General features: G+C 39.9%; 2 protein-coding genes across 2 annotated transcripts; both read right to left on the bottom strand.

Moving 5' to 3' along the window:
* Positions 1-3,590: 3,590 nt before the first annotated feature.
* On the bottom strand, positions 3,591-6,186 carry LOC311272970 (4-galactosyl-N-acetylglucosaminide 3-alpha-L-fucosyltransferase 9-like). Its single transcript, XM_084379768.1, has 2 exons — positions 6,152-6,186; positions 3,591-4,755 (listed from the first exon to the last, which is right to left on the bottom strand). Exon 2 carries the CDS (start codon positions 4,753-4,755, stop codon positions 3,664-3,666), a length of 1,092 nt encoding a protein of 363 aa, XP_084235894.1. The 5' UTR covers positions 6,152-6,186; the 3' UTR covers positions 3,591-3,663.
* A 5,112-nt stretch (positions 6,187-11,298) lies between these two features.
* Positions 11,299-17,366, bottom strand: LOC311272501 (4-galactosyl-N-acetylglucosaminide 3-alpha-L-fucosyltransferase 9-like). Its single transcript, XM_084378954.1, has 2 exons — positions 17,350-17,366; positions 11,299-12,951 (listed from the first exon to the last, which is right to left on the bottom strand). Exon 2 carries the CDS (start codon positions 12,949-12,951, stop codon positions 11,860-11,862), a length of 1,092 nt encoding a protein of 363 aa, XP_084235080.1. The 5' UTR covers positions 17,350-17,366; the 3' UTR covers positions 11,299-11,859.
* Positions 17,367-17,793: the final 427 nt, after the last annotated feature.

The raw sequence follows: 17,793 nt of genomic DNA, 5'->3' as shown, positions 1-17,793 counted from the left end.
CTTACATCACATTAAATTATTATTATTTTAGTTAATTAGGGCCTGAGCACCAACCGGTGTGGAGGCCCTGTTGAAATTCAAGGATTATTTCCTTCTTTATTTTCCAAAGTAACGGGGCTGCAGGTGCGCATGGGTGGGCTAAAATGGCTCACTAGCGCCCCGAAGACAGGTTTCAGCTAGACGTATGAAATTTGGCACACATGTTTATGTTTACAGGCATTGTACTTAAAGAAGAAGAGCAGATACTCAGCCAGTGACTTTGCATCAGGAAAATCATTAATGTGAATGAAGGCGTCAGAAGGAAGATACTGCTCATAGTTTTCTTTGGGGGGACCCAAAACTACAGGGACTGTCCCTGCCACAAGTGGTCCGTTAACCTTCTCTGTCATGTAGTCTCTGTGGAGCGAGTTCTCAAATGAGAGGTAAAACTTACAGCTACTGATGGTTGGGTAGTACTCTTCAAGGCTCAAGCGGTGCCCTGTAAAACCTGCACCAAAGAGGTCGATCTTAATGTGTTTGGACAGTTCACGATAATAACAATTCATCTGAACTTATGGTGTAATTTTGTCAAATGAAGCAGGACATATAAAATACATATTTGTAACTACTTTATGTAGTTTCAGCAGAGCAAGTGAGTGAGCAGCACCACACGACATGTGGACACACATTACTTCCCTTTTACTGATCTTAACATCTAAACCTGGGTTGCGAAGCATTTTGTGACGTCTGTTTCAATATGAGCTCTATGGATAGATCATTTATCATCCTTCTGACGTTACATGATGGTGATTGAGATATTAACGCGATGATGATTCACAGGTCCATCTGCGGGTCCTTATAGTCACAGCTGCACGCAACGTGTGGCAGGGACAAACAGTGAGGTCAGTCGCCAAAGACTACTCCATCTGCCATGTGACACCGAGCAGGTACTGCAAGAAATTGCAAAACCTCAGAGAACAAGGTTCAAGAAAGCTGTCCAGTGTGGGCTATCACAGCAGTCAAAAAGTCTTCAATGCACAGCAAGAGGAGGTGTTGACTGGTTACTTGATTGAGGCAGCAGACTTGTACTTGTACTGTATATGTGTATAGGTACCATGGGGTACAACTAACTGACTAACTAGTTTTACTTTCTTTTAGGTCAGGAAGTTTGCATATCAACTTGCGGTGGAGTACAACATCAAACACCCCCTCAAAAACCTACATACATCTGTCACCACTGTGACTCTGATCACTCTGATTAGATGGATAACACACACAGATACACACATTCAAGTTCATGTTTTATCATTTAAGACAGACAGTGTGCATGTTTCTTGTTTTATTAATTGTCAAACATCTTCCTGTAATTTTACGTGGATTATGAGCTACTTCTGACCTCCTGCTGAAGGTTTCCATTGTATAACATTCATAGGTATTATCATAATATGTTGTTTAAGAAAGCTCTTCAAACGTTAGGATCCACACCACTGGCACTGTTCTTCATTTAGCCATCAGTGATGAGTTATTTTTGTTCTTAGTGAAGCACAGGAAGACACTGTATTCTTCCTAACAGTAGAAATCACCAAGTATCCTTTTGTAAATTAAAAAAAATAATAATAATCAAACCGGAGTCTGTACTGGGTTAGATTAAGTTCTTATTTGTCCTCATTAACTGCCTGTAGGATGTATGGCAGCCTTCTCTTATGGTTAATTACATGTCTACAACCATCCGAATGCAGCAGGACCAGTTCGTCATTCTGTCCCGTGGTGCACATTTTAGTGTGAATTATGTCCACAGTTATGTTGTAGAACAAAACATGTTAATATCTTAAGCCTTTGGTAAGATCTTATTTCAAATATTTCACCGAAAACCAGTTAAAAAAACCCATAAGCTTTGAGACGAGGGAACCGGATGTGCAAAAATGCTAGCTGATTTGCCAACGGACTACACAATTCTATACAAACAGCAACACAAACAACGTTTAAAATGGCCACAAAGTTCAAACACTTCAAAAGTTTATTCATATAAAACCTTCTTAAAAGCAGGCTGTATTGAATTACGAGTACATTGGACTGCATTAGCTCATAAACTGTCAGCTGAATTTATGCTACATGTAATGTTGTAATCTGTGCTGTAGTTTGTTGTAATGTACATGATAGGCCTGAATATCTACACCTTTGATATATACTCTGTCTTCTGCATTAGGTCTGTATGGCTAATCTGTAAACAACAGATATGAATGCAATTATTTTGCTTTTAACAACTCTTTTAAGACATTGTTTTACTCCTTAATTTTCATTGAACAGCCACAATAAATCACCAACGAGTGTAGCACAACATGAAACTGTGGGTTGGTATTCCTCTTTTCCTCCCCAATCTTTTGACTCACGAGCCAACTTTGAACCATGTATTGCAAGGAAAGCCTTGAAGTGACAAGATGAGAATTATTTCTGCATTACAAAATGTCCCTCCACTATAAAGTCAGGTCTGAGAAGTTAAACTTGCTGGCATTTCTTTCGACTCTCATAGGTCACTCCCCTCAGATGTGATGTTTGACTGATTAGCTGAACTACTGCTGTGCCAGCATGTGAAACTGAGAAAATACATGAACTTTTAGGGAGAGGTCCCTTATAAAATTCATAAAAGATATTGTCATTAGAAACAAACATAAATCCTCATGTGGACATTAAATGAGCATGGTAATAGCACAGTCACAGAGATTCAGTCCCTTTGTTTTAATCCAGCAAAACAATTCTTCTTTAAGCCCTACTGGATATTCTGAGCAATGCACAAACAGGATACAAGTGACAAGAAGAGAGGTAAACATGTGTGAGATGAACTATTGCTGTCTTCGGCAACACTTCTAAACATCACAGTTGGAGATGATAACACTGCTGAGAAGCAGTAAATATTCAAAAGTTGTTTTATGATGCAAAAGTTGTCCTCTCACGTGCACACTTTTTAACATGTTGATTTCTGTTGTACAACTTTAAGACGTTATATAACTTTGAGTCAATTCGGTGGTGGATAATAGTAATGAAGATTAAGAAATAAGCATTTTACAGATGAATTTACTGAAAACAAAAAGAAAGGATCCTTTTTCTTTCACCAATTAATTACACCAAAACAAAGGTTTTTTTTAAACAATACAACTGATTCACAGAGTAGTAGTTTTTGGGAAAATGACCCAGTGAGCAAAGAGTGGTCTAGATCACGTCTTTTAGACATCATTTATGGACATCCAAGATGTCTAAAAGACGTCCTCTGGGGAGCCAGAATGAAAGTTTTTTATACGTCTTTTCCGGACGTTGTATAGACGTTTATATATCGTTTATAAATCGACTAATTCTGGCTGTCAATGGACGTCCAGATCATGGCCTGGCCATGTCAATAGTCAGGCCATAATCTAGACATCCACTGACAGCCAGAATTAGTCGATAAACCATGTATAAACGTCTATACAACGTCCAGAAAAGACGTATAAAAAACTTTCATTCTGGCTCCCCAGAGGACGTCTTTTAGACGTCTTGGATGTCCTTAAATGATGTCTAAAAGACGTGATCTAGACCACTCTTTGCTCACTGGGGATGGTCTGTTCATGAAACTCAACAGTGGCTTGGCTAATATGTCTTCACATTCTAGTTAAAGTATGAGTATGGTTTCATTTTTCTGTTAATGTAATACTACCAAAAGTACCACCCATAAAGGTCATGAACAACACTGTAGCCTTCATCTCTTGACATGTAGTCACAGGCGAGACAGATGGGATGAGTGAATTCATTTGTCGTTCCCAGGAGATGAGGAGTAACTGAGTAGAACTTCCTCCACTCAAAGTAACGCATGTACTCTTCGTCGTTCTTGTCCAAGAAGAGCAGATACTCAGCCAGTGACTTTGCATTAGGAAAATCATTAATGTGAATGAAGGCGTCAGAGGGATAAAACTGCTCATAGTTTTCTCTGGGGGGACCCAAAACTACAGGGACCGTCCCTGCCACAAGTGGTCCGTTAACCTTCTCTGTGAAGTAGTCTCTGTGGAGCGAGTTCTCAAATGAGAGGTAAAACTTACAGCTACCCACGGTTGGGTAGTACTCTTCAAGGCCCAACCAACCAGTAAAACCTCCACCAAAGAGGTTGATCTTAATGTGTTTGGACAGTTCACGATAATATTGTTCTCGTGTACCTGTTCCAGTGGCTGGGTTGCGGTTACTAACAATCCAACACACCAGTTTGTCTTTCTTGGGCAGAATAAAGTCATCTTTCATTTCTGTTTCTCTGATAGTGAGTTCAAACCTCGCCACGATGTCAGCATCTCTTCTGTAGGCAAGTGTCAGGTTGAACAGGTTTTCCAGACCAGGTATCTTCCACGTGTTTGTTGGGGATTCCACATGGTACCAAATCCACTTTTGAAAACTTGGACGTGGCTCCTGTGGCATGTTTCCCAAATACCTGTCAATGCTTTTGTGGAAGAAAATGACTCCTTTTGATTTGTGGTAGAGGGATCTGTCATCGGTCAGAACACAGCTGTCAATGTTGAAGTATTTAGAGCAATCTTTGAAATCAAACCTCACATTTTCAGGCCAGAACCACAACAAGACTATGGGCTTTTCATTTGGATTCTTGCCTTCATAATCCTTGTCTTCAGCTGATGGAGATGTAAATGGGCAGACAGAAGATGGAGGCTCAAAATACATGGAGAATGCAAGAACACAGCAGATCAGGCCAAGAGCAGATATTGTTGCAATGAACAGTGTTTTCTTGGAAGCTGGTGGAGTCATCTGTGGAAGCAGAATAAGAAACTGATGTTAGATCACTTTGATAACCACATAATGAGTTACAGATAATAAAGTATACAGTTTATACAGTATAACCTCTATTGCTTGTCCTAGTATGTATGGCAAGCAGTGAGAAATCGCCTATGCCACAAAAAAATAAAAAAGGCGAAAATATTCAAGTCAGCCAGAGAAACATTTGCTATTTTAGATAGATAGCTGGACCTGATCTGCCATGTTAACTCCAGAAATAGGAACTATGCTTTTGTCTCTGTTTGAGTTGTAAATGTGCCACTGTTAAACATTGTAAACTGCATAGCCTACACTCCAAGAACCAGTGATGTAGTGGGACTGAAACTCAGCACTTTCTTTCATTCCAGCTCAGATATTTACTATATTAAGCTCCTCATCTCAAATAGTGGAATTTTTCACCCCTAAAATTAAATTGCATCCTTCCCTAATTCTAATTTCTAGAACAAACCATTGATCAATTATGACTGAACTGGTCTTATGTAACTGAACAATCAAGTAACTTTAATGAAAACATGGCAAATTTGTGGTTTCTTCTACGAATAAAGTGTTTGAACTCTGAGTCGTGTGTTTTGATCAGTGTGTCAACATGGCAGAGTAGGAGTTTCAGGTACAAATCTACGGTCAGTGTTCTGGTCTGTGTTTTCACACTAAAAAACATGTTTTACAGTGGTCACTGTGTTTTGATAACTACCAAATTAACACTGGAAACTGTTAAAAAAAATGTGCAATTGTAAGTGGTGGATTCTCATATTTTAAAGTTACAGATACAGAAGTCACAGTTCTGCCATCCCGTTATGAGCTGCTGCAGTGCTGGGAAAACATGTCTACAGAATATATCATAGAGCCAATGTATAGACCCATTTCTTAACATGTTATTCCAAATCTAGCAAAAGGCATATGGCTAATAAATGCCTGGATTGTGTTACATGAGAAAAGGGCAAAATGTTTTAGTATTCAGTCATTAATATATTACTTTTGGCAGAACATAACAATCGATGTCAGCTGTTGGGCTCAGTTTACCAGTAATGCACCCCGTACCTACAAAATACTTAAAGTACAATTTCTTTTTTTATATATGAAAAAATAGCCTAAGCACCGGTATTAATTTTATTCAGAGCCGTCATTGGGGCTGTCAGTCTGGTCCGACTATATTGCCGCGGGTGTGTCCTTGGACACTGTCTCTAAGTTCATTGTGTCCCACTGACAGAGAAAAGCAGGCAGGCAAGAAAAGGGAGGTATGCATCAAAAAGTCCAATAACACACCACATTATTTAATGTTACCTAAATCAACAGAAGAGAGTTACAATAAGCACTAACATTGCAGTAAATATTCTTATTCTCTAGAGAAATTAAAACATGTTGTTCTTACCTTTCCATAGAGTATAAGGGCACGGTCACTCTCTCTGGGATCCAGCAGACCAACTGTGGCAGGCATTTGAAACTTCAACAAACATTCGGTCACCGTCAGTGTGCTTTGTAGTCAAACAAGATTTTAAGTGTCTGAACTAATCAGACAGGGTTGTGAGGCGTAACTCAGCTGGGTCTGGTTGTTTTGCATAACCATGTCTCTGTGAAACTTTAGTACCGATCGTGTCCCTCCTGCTTTCACCTAAAGCAAGTCTTTAGAAAAGTGATATGCGATATGTAATCTTCCAGCCATTATTTGATGGTTGCACCCTAGTAACTCACACCAACACCTTCTTGATTGTTATGCTTGTTTGTTTCACACAGATACCGTTTACTAGTGTCTGCCCCTCAACCTTCCTGTAGGATGTATGAGAACCTTCTCTTTTGGGGCGACTGTGGCTCACGAGGTACAGCAGTGTCAGTTGCATGAATGAACATATGACATGACAGTTGAATGAAAGCAAATATTGGAAAGAAACTGCCTCCATCTCACCCGATCCTGCTGGATATTCTAAGCAAAACACGAACAGGATACCTGTTCAAGAATCCGAATACAGATCAGTGTTGCATCGGTGTTTAAAGCATAAAATCATCTTTTGCATCACTTTAAACAGTAAAAAGCATATGAATGATGACAACATGACTCATGAATGAAAATGTGTCGACAATGGTCCGAAGTTACAAAGTGTTCACCCAACATCATGATACAGATTTAATATTTATTTCTGTTGTTTATTAACCCAATATATAACTTTCTTACGCAACAATTGTTGCTGTCCAGTTGAAAAAATGTAGTTCAACAAAATAAACCATCATGTATTTTTCTTGTTTTGGTCATGCAAAGTACTGGAGATACATGGTTTTTACAGGCCATTGATGACATGACTCCTCAAAATAAACCAGATCCACCTCTGAAATTTGGCTCTGGGTGAGCTTGGAAGGTTGGACAGGTCGTCCTCAATAGCTCTATGAAATATCAAAACTTATCGAGCTCTGGGGTAAAAATCTCTGTCATCTGTGAGGTGGCAGCTGAGCCGGGCGAGGGTAACATCTCGGAGATGGAAATGACTTGTAGAACATGAAAAACAGAACTATGAATCCAGCCAGGACCAGAATCACTGTCATGGTGGCTTATAAAAAAATATGAGAAGTGGAAGCCATGGTAAATCTGTCAGGCAAGAAGAGGACTGCATTAGATTAATTGGAAAATTGTGGCTTTTACTGTAAATCTTAGACTGTATAACCACATGTAGCATGAGTTTGTTTGGATCCAGATGAGCATAATTTCTACATTAGAAAATGTTCCTGCACTAAAAAGTTGTGTTGTGTCAATGATAATTTTCAAATCAGAAATGCGTAAAGCAAAGGGAACGTTTGGTCCAAATATCAAAATACATACTCGAGCCTTTGAGCTGAAAATAACACTGCTGGTGGTGAGGTGAGTGTGTAGATATTCTATAGTAGCCAGACTGAGACTGAACACGCCTGACAAGTTAAACTTGCCAGGCATTCTCTCCCCTCTCACTCCCCTCAGATGTGACATTTGACTAATGCCCCACCCACCCATTACCCCTACCACCTCTGTGTAAGCATGTGAAACTCTGAGAGCCCACTTTAAAACTATCTATTTTGACAAAGATTGTGTATTTGGTTCTTATGAATTGTAATATCAATGTTAAATCATTCAAAATTCAGTGAAACTAGTCTTTTGGGGGGCTGACCTCATTATCACAGTACAAAAATGCAAATGTAAAACTTAATTCACTGATTTGGGTGAAACTGGATCAGACACTCTTCCTTTGTATTAGCTGAGCTAAACAAATAACATATACCCAAATATATTTACATCACCGTCCCTCTTCTTAATCTCAAGAGCCGCATTTTATTGTTCATAACCTCAGTGGTAGATGGGCCAAATGTCAGTTTGATTCAGTTGGGGAAATTGCTTTCTTAGTAAACTGAGAGTAGAAGATTGAATGACACTCTCCTGGCTGTTAAATATGAAGTTATAGCCAGTAGCTGGCTCGCTTAGCTGAAGCCCGGTCCACATATCCTGCCTGAACGGCGTGTGTGGGTGGGTGGCAGAGTGTCTTGCTTTTCATTTTGGTGGCCATGAAAACAGTACAGAGCAGCCACACAGCCCACGTCAGCCGGGGGGGGATCACACGCGTCTCTCTCTTCACTTGGAGGGCCAAAACTGAAACGTATTGGTGGGCTATGGGCCAAAAGCAAACACCAATCATTACGATGTTAAATAGCACTACTATCCCGAGTTTCGTTAACTGATTGATTTCCATTAGAAATCTTACCTCACATTAAATTATTATTTTTTTAGTTAATTAGGGCCTGAGCACTGACCGGTGTGGAGGCCCTGTTGAAATTCAAGGATTTTTTCTTTCTTTATTTTCCAAAGTAACGGGGCTGCAGGTGCGCATGGGTGGGCTAAAATGGCTCACTAGCGCCCCGAAGACAGGTTTCAGCTTGACGTATAAAATTTAGTACACATGTTTATTACACATAGATCTACATAAAAGTCACTAAGTGCCATAACCCAACAGAAAGGCGACCATTTTGAATGTAGTGCACATTTTTTGTCATACAGGCATTGTCCTTAAATTCCGCCTACAGATTTAAACTGATCTACTTCAAATTTTGTCGGGGCAATCTGAAGACCTTAACAATGAAACGTTTTTTAAATCTTAGGTTTTCATTGAACAGCGTGGCCATGGCAGCGTGGCATTTCGATGTTTTGCCATGAAACAGGAAGTTGTTGTATACTGTATGTTAGAATCTGTCCCACGTTTGATGAGAGTCCAGACCCGTAGATATCTATATGCTAATATCTGGTTTTAATCATAGTTTTAATCATAATCAACTACTAGAATGAGGACATTGGTCAAAAAAGTCTTGACAGATCTTGATATTGCTTCAGAAAGACAACTGTGGGTTTTACTTGAGTGACACAGCAAAGTTTGAGGTTTCACTGTGAAACCCGAGGTTCTAGTGATTCTTGAATACTTTATCCAATCTTCCTCAAACTTTATGTGTTTGAATTGAGTCATGGCCTGATGACATCTTCATGCCTAGTTTGAGTCGTAGTTATTGCGCCACACACTGGCAAGAGGATGTTACAGGCTCTATACTCGTACAAATTACTCCGACCAGGTTGATCAGATCTACTTCAAAATTGGTCAGTAAAGCCTTAAGACCTTAATGATGCTTTGATGTCAAGATTGTGTGTTTTCATCAAAATGCGTTCCCATGGCGACATATTATTTGCCATGAAACAAGAAGTTGGTTGTGGAGGGCCTAGGGATTCTCAAAAACTCCTAAAACATGGCACACACATCAAAAGTAGTGAAACTCTATATTCAATATGGGTCTCAGGATTGTGCATGGAAAATGCATGTAGCCCTCGCTGTATCTTTGTGTGTGGCTATGGCGAGACATCTAATTATCCCATTTCCCTATGTAACAAAAAGCTGTTGTAAATTGAGTGTACATGGTCAAATATATATTAATATATGTACATATAGTATAGTATATATATAGTATATACTATATATATACTATATAGTATATACTATATAGTATATACTATATATATATATATATATGATGTGATATTTACACACACACACACACACACACAGACATTGATTGACAATAGTTAGAAAATATCTCAATGTACAGTAAACATGATACATAATATGCCACAATGGTTAATGTTCGGTGAAGTAGGCTACATTTTATATCAAGTAATGTATTATTGTGTTCTCCTAATAAAAGAAACCTGTCAGTAAGTATTGTTTATTTGGTTGGCTCAAAGTTTCTGCTATTGATTAGTCAGACTGGCTACGGTGGCTGGGCTAACAGTAGCCATGGGACTAACAGTAGCCATGTTAGCTAAGGCTATCTCTTTCATTAGCTTGAAGTACTTTATAGGCACAAATTTAGACATATTACTTTGCTATCATATCGCAAGAATCCCACGTGTAATTACTGTCTATATGCCTACATCCCACCAACAAAACATCCAAAAGAAACACATAGCCTACGTTCCTTTACGGCAATGTGTTAAGTTAGCATTGTCAAAAAAGACTACAAAAATTTATACATTTACGGCAGCACTTGTCGTAAAACCAGCCCAGTGGCATTATATTTGCATATCCATCAGGGGGCGGTACCCATCCAACAGTCTCTCAGAAGCATAACAGTCTCTAGCGGCACACACCGTCATGTGTCGGTGGAATATCAGCGGCACAACAGCTGCATACCACTCCGAGGAACGGTATAAGAGTCTGGGGATCGGTATGAGCCGCTGAGCAGCAATCAACATACCTTTGGCCACTTTTCGATCTCGGCGCTACTGCAAACAACGTTCAATATGGCCACAAAGTTCAAACACTTCAAAAGTTTATTCATATAAAACCTTCTTAAAAGCAGGCTGTATTGAATTATGAGTGCAATTGACTGCATTAGCTCATAAACTGTCAGCTGAATTTATGCTACATGTAATGTTGTAATCTGTGCTGTAGTTTGTTGTAATGTACATGATAGGCCTGAATATCTACACTCTGTCTTCTGCATTAGGTCTGTATGGCTAATCTGTAAACAACAGATATGAATGCAATTATTTTGCTTTAAACAACTCTCTTAAGACATTGTTTTACCCCTTAATTTTCATTGAACATAAAACAGCGACAATAAATCACCAACTAGTGTAGCACAACATGAAACTGCAGGTTGGTATTCCTCTTTTCCTCCCGAATCTTTTGACTCACGAGCCAACATTAAACCATGTATTGCAAGGAAAGCCTTGAAGTGACAAGATGAGAATTATTTCTGCATTTCAAAATGTCCCTCCACTATAAAGTCAGGTCTGAGAAGTTGCTGGCATTTCTTTCGACTCTCATAGGTCACTCCCCTCAGATGTGATGTTTGACTGATTAGCTGAACTACTGCTGTGCCAGCATGTGAAACTGAGAAAATACATGAACTTTTAGGGAGAGGTCCCTTATAAAATTCATTAAAGATATTGTCATTATAATCAAACATAAATCCTCATGTGGACATTAAATGAGCATGGTAATAGCACAGTCACAGAGATTCAGTCCCTTTGTTTTAATCCAGCAAAACAATTCTTCTTTAAGCCCTACTGGATATTCTGAGCAATGCACAAACAGGATACAAGTGACAAGAAGAGAGGTAAACATGTGTGAGATGAACTATTGCTGTCTTCGGCAACACTTCTAAACATCACAGTTGGAGATGATAACACTGCTGAGAAGCAGTAAATATTCAAAATTTGTTTTATGATGCAAAAGTTGTCCTCTCACATGCACACTTTTTAACATGTTGATTTCTGTTGTACAACTTTAAGACGTTATATAACTTTGAGTCAATTCGGTGGTGGATAATAGTAATGAAGATTAAGAAATAAGCATTTTACAGATGAATTTACTGAAAACAAAAAGAAAGGATCCTATTTCTTTCACCAATTAATTACACCAAAACAAAGGTCTTTTTTAAACAATACAACTGATTCACCGAATAGTAGTTTTTGGGAATATGATGGTCTGTTCATGAAACTCAACAGTGGCTTGGCTAATATGTCTTCACATTCTAGTTAAAGTATGAGTATGGTTTCATTTTTCTGTTAATGTAATACTACCAAAAGTACCACCCATAAAGGTCATGAACAACACTGTAGCCTTCATCTCTTGACATGTAGTCACAGGCGAGACAGATGGGATGAGTGAATTCATTTGCCGTTCCCAGGAGATGAGGAGTAACTGAGTAGAACTTCCTCCACTCAAAGTAACGCATGTACTCTTCGTCGTTCTTGTCCAAGAAGAGCAGATACTCAGCCAGTGACTTTGCATCAGGAAAATCATTAATGTGAATGAAGGCGTCAGAGGGATAAAACTGCTCATAGTTTTCTCTGGGGGGACCCAAAACTACAGGGACCGTCCCTGCCACAAGTGGTCCGTTAACCTTCTCTGTGAAGTAGTCTCTGTGGAGCGAGTTCTCAAATGAGAGGTAAAACTTACAGCTACCCACGGTTGGGTAGTACTCTTCAAGGCTCAACCAACCAGTAAAACCTCCACCAAAGAGGTTGATCTTAATGTGTTTGGACAGTTCACGATAATATTGTTCTCTTGTACCTGTTCCAGTGGCTGGGTTGCGGTTACTAACAATCCAACAGACCAGTTTGTCTTTCTTGGGCAGAATAAAGTCATCTTTCATTTCTGTTTCTCTGATAGTGAGTTCAAACCTCACCACGATGTCAGCATCTCTTCTGTAGCCAAGTGTCAGGTTGAACAGGTTTTCCAGACCAGGTATCTTCCACGTGTTTGTTGGGGATTCCACATGGTACCAAATCCACTTTTGAAAACTTGGACGTGGCTCCTGTGGCATGTTTCCCAAATACCTGTCAATGCTTTTGTGGAAGAAAATGACTCCTTTTGATTTGTGGTAGAGGGATCTGTCATCGGTCAGAACACAGCTGTCAATGTTGAAGTATTTAGAGCAATCTTTGAAATCAAACCTCACATTTTCAGGCCAGAACCACAACAAGACTATGGGCTTTTCATTTGGATTCTTGCCTTCATAATCCTTGTCTTCAGCTGATGGAGATGTAAATGGGCAGACAGAAGATGGAGGCTCAAAATACATGGAGAATGCAAGAACACAGCAGATCAGGCCAAGAGCAGATATTGTTGCAATGAACAGTGTTTTCTTGGAAGCTGGTGGAGTCATCTGTGGAAGCAGAATGAGAAACTGATGTTAGATCACTTTGATTACTACTTAATGAGGTACAGATAATAAAGTATGCAGTTTATACAGTATACAGTTTATACAGTATAACCTCTATTGCTTGTCCAAGTATGCATGGCAAGCAGCAAGAAATCGGATATGCTAAAAAAAAATAAAAAATGGCAAAAACATTCAAGTCAGCCAGAGATAGCATTTTTAACCCATTCATATAGCAAACATTTGCTATTTTAGATAGATAGCTGGACCTGATCTGCCATGTTAACTCCAGAAATAGGAACTGTGCTTTTGTCTCTGTTTGAGTTGTAAATGTGCCACTGTTAAACATTGTAAACTGCATAGCCTACACTCCAAGAACTAGTGATGTAGTGGGACTGAAATTCAGCACTTTCTTTCATTCCAGCTCAGATATTTACTATATTAAGCTCCTCATCTCAAATAGTGGAATTGTTCACCCCTAAAATTAAATTGCATCCTTCCCTAATTCTAATTTCTAGAACAAACCATTGATCAATTACGACTGAACTGGTCTTATATAACTGAACAATCAAGTAACTTTAATGAAAACATGGCAAATTTGTGGTTTCTTCTACGAATAAAGTGTTTGAACTCTGAGTCGTGTGTTTTGATCAGTGTGTCAACATGGCAGAGTAGGAGTTTCAGGTACAAATCTACGGTCAGTGTTCTGGTCTGTGTTTTCACACTAAAAAACATGTTTTACAGACGTCACTGTGTTTTGATAACTACCAAATTAACACTGGAAATTGTTAAAAAATTGTGCAATTGTAAGTGGTGGATTCTCATATTTTAAAGTTACAGATACAGTAGTTGCAGTGCTGGGAAAACATGTCTACAGAATATATCATAGAGCCAATGTATAGACCCATTTATTAACATGTTATTTCAAATCTAGTAAAAGGCATATGGCTAATAAATGCCTGGATTGTGTTACATGAGAAAAGGGCAAAGTGTTTTGGTTTTATGGTTTTATTTATTTAGTCATTAAAGTCCGTGTAAAGCAAATTCAACCATTTTCTTCTAAACACATTAAATAGGTCATAAATGTATTTCCTTAAAACATGTAAAAAGCCATTCAACCATTTATAATTTAATTGTGGAGCTAGGCTTCCAAACAGTGTTTCAAAATTTCTGTGCTCAGGATTTAATCGGCGTTAACATAAACCCCGCCCTGCTGCGGAAGCGGTATAAATACTGACCCTCTCGTCCCGCCGACAGCGGCTGCCACCATCACGGCCACCGGCATTGGCCGCGTTTCCCAGATTCGATCGTTCTTAAGGACTAAAGAAGGCTCTTAAGAAGGGTTTGGCGAAGAAAGAGCGCTAAGATACGGGTGTTTCCCAGAAACGTTCTTAACTGCCTTCTTAGGAGAACCTTAAGATCAAGCCAAAGAAGCTTCTTAAGAAGCTCTTAGTGGGAGCTGTCCACCGCGGGGCTGCTGAAACTGAATCAATCGATGCCAGGCAAATCGATCACCCACCTCTTTATCGCATAAGTCACACACAGCGCCCCGTGGTCCCCCCACACAGGTGCAATTAGGCTACGCATGTATCGTGTGTGTGGGGGGGTGTGGGTGCGGGTGTGTGTGTGTTGATGGCCGCGTAGTGCTTCCTACCGATCCAGCACGGATCGACCAGGGAGGGATTGTGGATTGGAATGAGGGTGCCATCCACCACACCGATCACCCGGGGGATCCCAGCCACTGCGTGGAACCCTTGGTGGACCTGGCGGACCTCGTCCCGTGTGGTGGGCAACTTTATGTGGGTCCGGGCATGGCGCAGGAGAATCGGTGTGACAGCTGCCACACTCCGTGACACTGATGCCTTGCTGAGGCCGGTGCCATCCCCCACCACCTCCAGGAAGCTCCCCACTGCGTAAAAACGCAGTTCCAGCGCCTCTAACTGACACGCCCCCAGCGTTTCACAGCAGAGAGAAGTGCTTGTTTTTCCATGATTTTGAGACCTAATTTTATATACTTAGCAATTTTTTTGATCTTTCAAATTTGGCTCAGTGGTCAATGATACATGTTACTGTGGTGTGACAAACACATTTTTTGTACGTGAAGCACATGAATAGCCAATCAGCTGCACGTTAAAAGGGTCTCACATGGCTACTTATGCAGCCGCTCAGCTTCATGTGTTCTCATCATTGAATGAAGATGGACCAAGAAAAACGCATTGCAGAAGAGTTAAATCGCGGCTGTTAAAGTGCAAATCTTTGTCAGTACTTATTCAACAAGACAGATTCTTCTGGTTATGCCGATGCCGATTTCACTTCTGATTCTGAACCTGAACTAGAAGATGAAACTGAAGAAATCGACGAGAGCGACTGCATTACTTTGGAGAACATCCCTAATCTACAGTTGGCTTTAGCCAAAAATGAAGAAGACGAAGAATCCCTGGGCCTCGCAGCGGAGGAGCTGGAGCGTAAGAGATCAGAAGCGATATCTACTGTAACATTTGAAGGCGACAAAGACAGAGAAATGGAGAAGATCCGTAACTTTGACTGCAAATGCTACGGAAGAAGAAAGGAGAATTCTCTCCTTGGGACACAGTCGTGTAGCCACAAACCTTCTCTAGAGCTTATGTACAACATACGGATGGATTCTTTAGCTGCCGAAAGAGAGTGGCAGGACATGAGAATAATTCGACACCTTGAGGCGAACAGACGTACAGTAGTTACTTCGGAGATGACTACATCCACCAAGAAGCCCCCGACGAAAAGAAAGCACTTCCACAGAGTAAAAGAAATACACGTTGTTTCTCTCCCCCGCTCCGCTCGAGCGCGGCTGAACGCGGCTTGAGCCCACTTCACGGGCGCGAGGCTGCTGCAGCCGGCGACCCTGCTGACAGCAGACCGGGGGAGAAAAAAAATTCTTTGCTCGGCGCTTTGGTTGGGTTTTAGGCAATGAAGAAAGGAGTTGGTTAAGGTTAGTAAAAAGACCAGGTAGAGGCCAGAAGCATAATGACCGTTAGCTATAGGCTACTATGTCATATTATTTACAGATCAAGTTTAGTTCTTGGAGCTCTGTGCATTAGAAAGAACAGTTCTTTTAAGTATTATTTGTTTTTATTCTGTCTGTTCAACGTCCTCCAACAAGGACGGGTGGTGGTGGGGTTCATAATGTTCACAATGATATTTTATTAGTTGTTGGTTTAACCATGGATGAGGTAATGGCTGTTATGTTATTTTCTCACATTATTGACATTCCTTGTTACATGTTCATTGCTGGATTTATGGAAAAACATCAACCAATATTGCATATCCATAATTATTATAATGGATAATTAAAGAATACTTACACTATAACAAAAATTAGAAGAAAAAAAAAAATATATATTTTTACGCCTATTTTGAATTTTACTCGAATACAAATACAAATACAAATACTTTTCCCCCCTCAACAAATACAAATACAGATACAAATATCGGCTGCTCTGCACACCCCTAGTCCAAGCTATCTACGTTATGTAATATTCATTCAAAGTCACATACAGGGATTACGAACCGTTTTATTTTTTCATGCTACGCCATCTTTTGATAATCCACTGTGAGTCCAAGTTATCTAGCCTACTTAATTTCATATGGTTATACCATACATGTTAATAGCTAACTCTGCAAATGATATGACATCGAAACTTGTTATATCAGATGATCCTATTACAAGCTGTAATGTGAGCATCTGCTATTAATTTGAATAACACACCAACCTGATGATGTGCTTGAATAAAGTGTGAGTAACACACCTGTGGGTTCAATAACAGGGGGTTGGACTTAATCTAAATGAGATGTAAATGAGCAGCATTGTGTGATCTGGCTGCCCAGGTAGGTGAGAATTCAGAATCTTTCAGGCTTGATTTCTCACTAAACTAGTTTCAGGAATGCCTACATTCAAATGGCCACATCTAATAATAACTCAAAATGCCCCTCGGGAGACTTGTTCCTGGTTTTTCCATGGCTGGCCACATTACTTTTGGCAGAACATAACAGTCGATGTCAGCTGTTGGGCTCAGTTTACCAGTAATGCACCCCGTACCTACAAAATACTTAAATGTACAATTTCTTTTTTTATATATGAAAAAATAGCCTAAGTACCAGTATTAATTTTATTCAGAGCCGTCATTGGGGCTGTCAGTCTGGTCCAACTATATTGCCGCATGTGTGTCCTTGGACACTGTCTCTAAATTCATTGTGTCCCACTGACAGAGAAAAGCAGGCAGGCAAGAAAAGGGAGGTATGCATCAAAAAGTCCAATAACACACCACATTATTTAATGTTACCTAAATCAACAGAAGAGAGTTACAATAAGCACTAACATTGCAGTAAATATTCTTAAATTCTGAAATTAAAACATGTTGTTCTTACCTTTCCATAGAGTATAAGGGCACGATCACTCTCTCTGGGATCCAGCAGAACAACTGCGGCAGGCATTTGAGACTTCAACAAACATTTGATCACCGTCAGTGTGCTTTGTAGTCAAACAAACCAGACAGGGTTGTGAGGTGTAACTCAGCTGGGTCTGGTTGTTTTGCATAACCATGTCTCTGTGAAACTTTAGTACCGATCGTGTCCCTCCTGCTTTCACCTAAAGCAAGTCTTAAGAAAAGTGATATGCGATATGTAATCTTCCAGCCATTATTTGATGGTTGCACCCTAGTAACTCACACCAACACCTTCTTGATTGTTAACAGATACCGTTTACTAGTGTCTGCCCCTCAACCTTCCTGTAGGATGTATGAGAACCTTCTCTTTTGGGGCGACTGTGGCTCACGAGGTACAGCAGTGTCAGTTGCATGAATGAACATATGA

The sequence above is a fragment of the Pagrus pagrus genome, assembly GCF_965226575.1.
Source record: "Pagrus pagrus genome assembly, chromosome: 17".
NCBI lineage: Eukaryota > Metazoa > Chordata > Actinopteri > Spariformes > Sparidae > Pagrus > Pagrus pagrus.
The sequence above is the reverse complement of the archived record's forward strand: the minus strand, read 5'-3'. Positions and strand labels throughout refer to the sequence as shown.

Coding starts and splice junctions, on each gene's coding strand:
- LOC311272501 (XM_084378954.1), bottom strand. CDS start 12,951: ATGACTCCACCAGCTTCCAAGAAAACACTGTTCATTGCAACAATATCT.
- LOC311272970 (XM_084379768.1), bottom strand. CDS start 4,755: ATGACTCCACCAGCTTCCAAGAAAACACTGTTCATTGCAACAATATCT.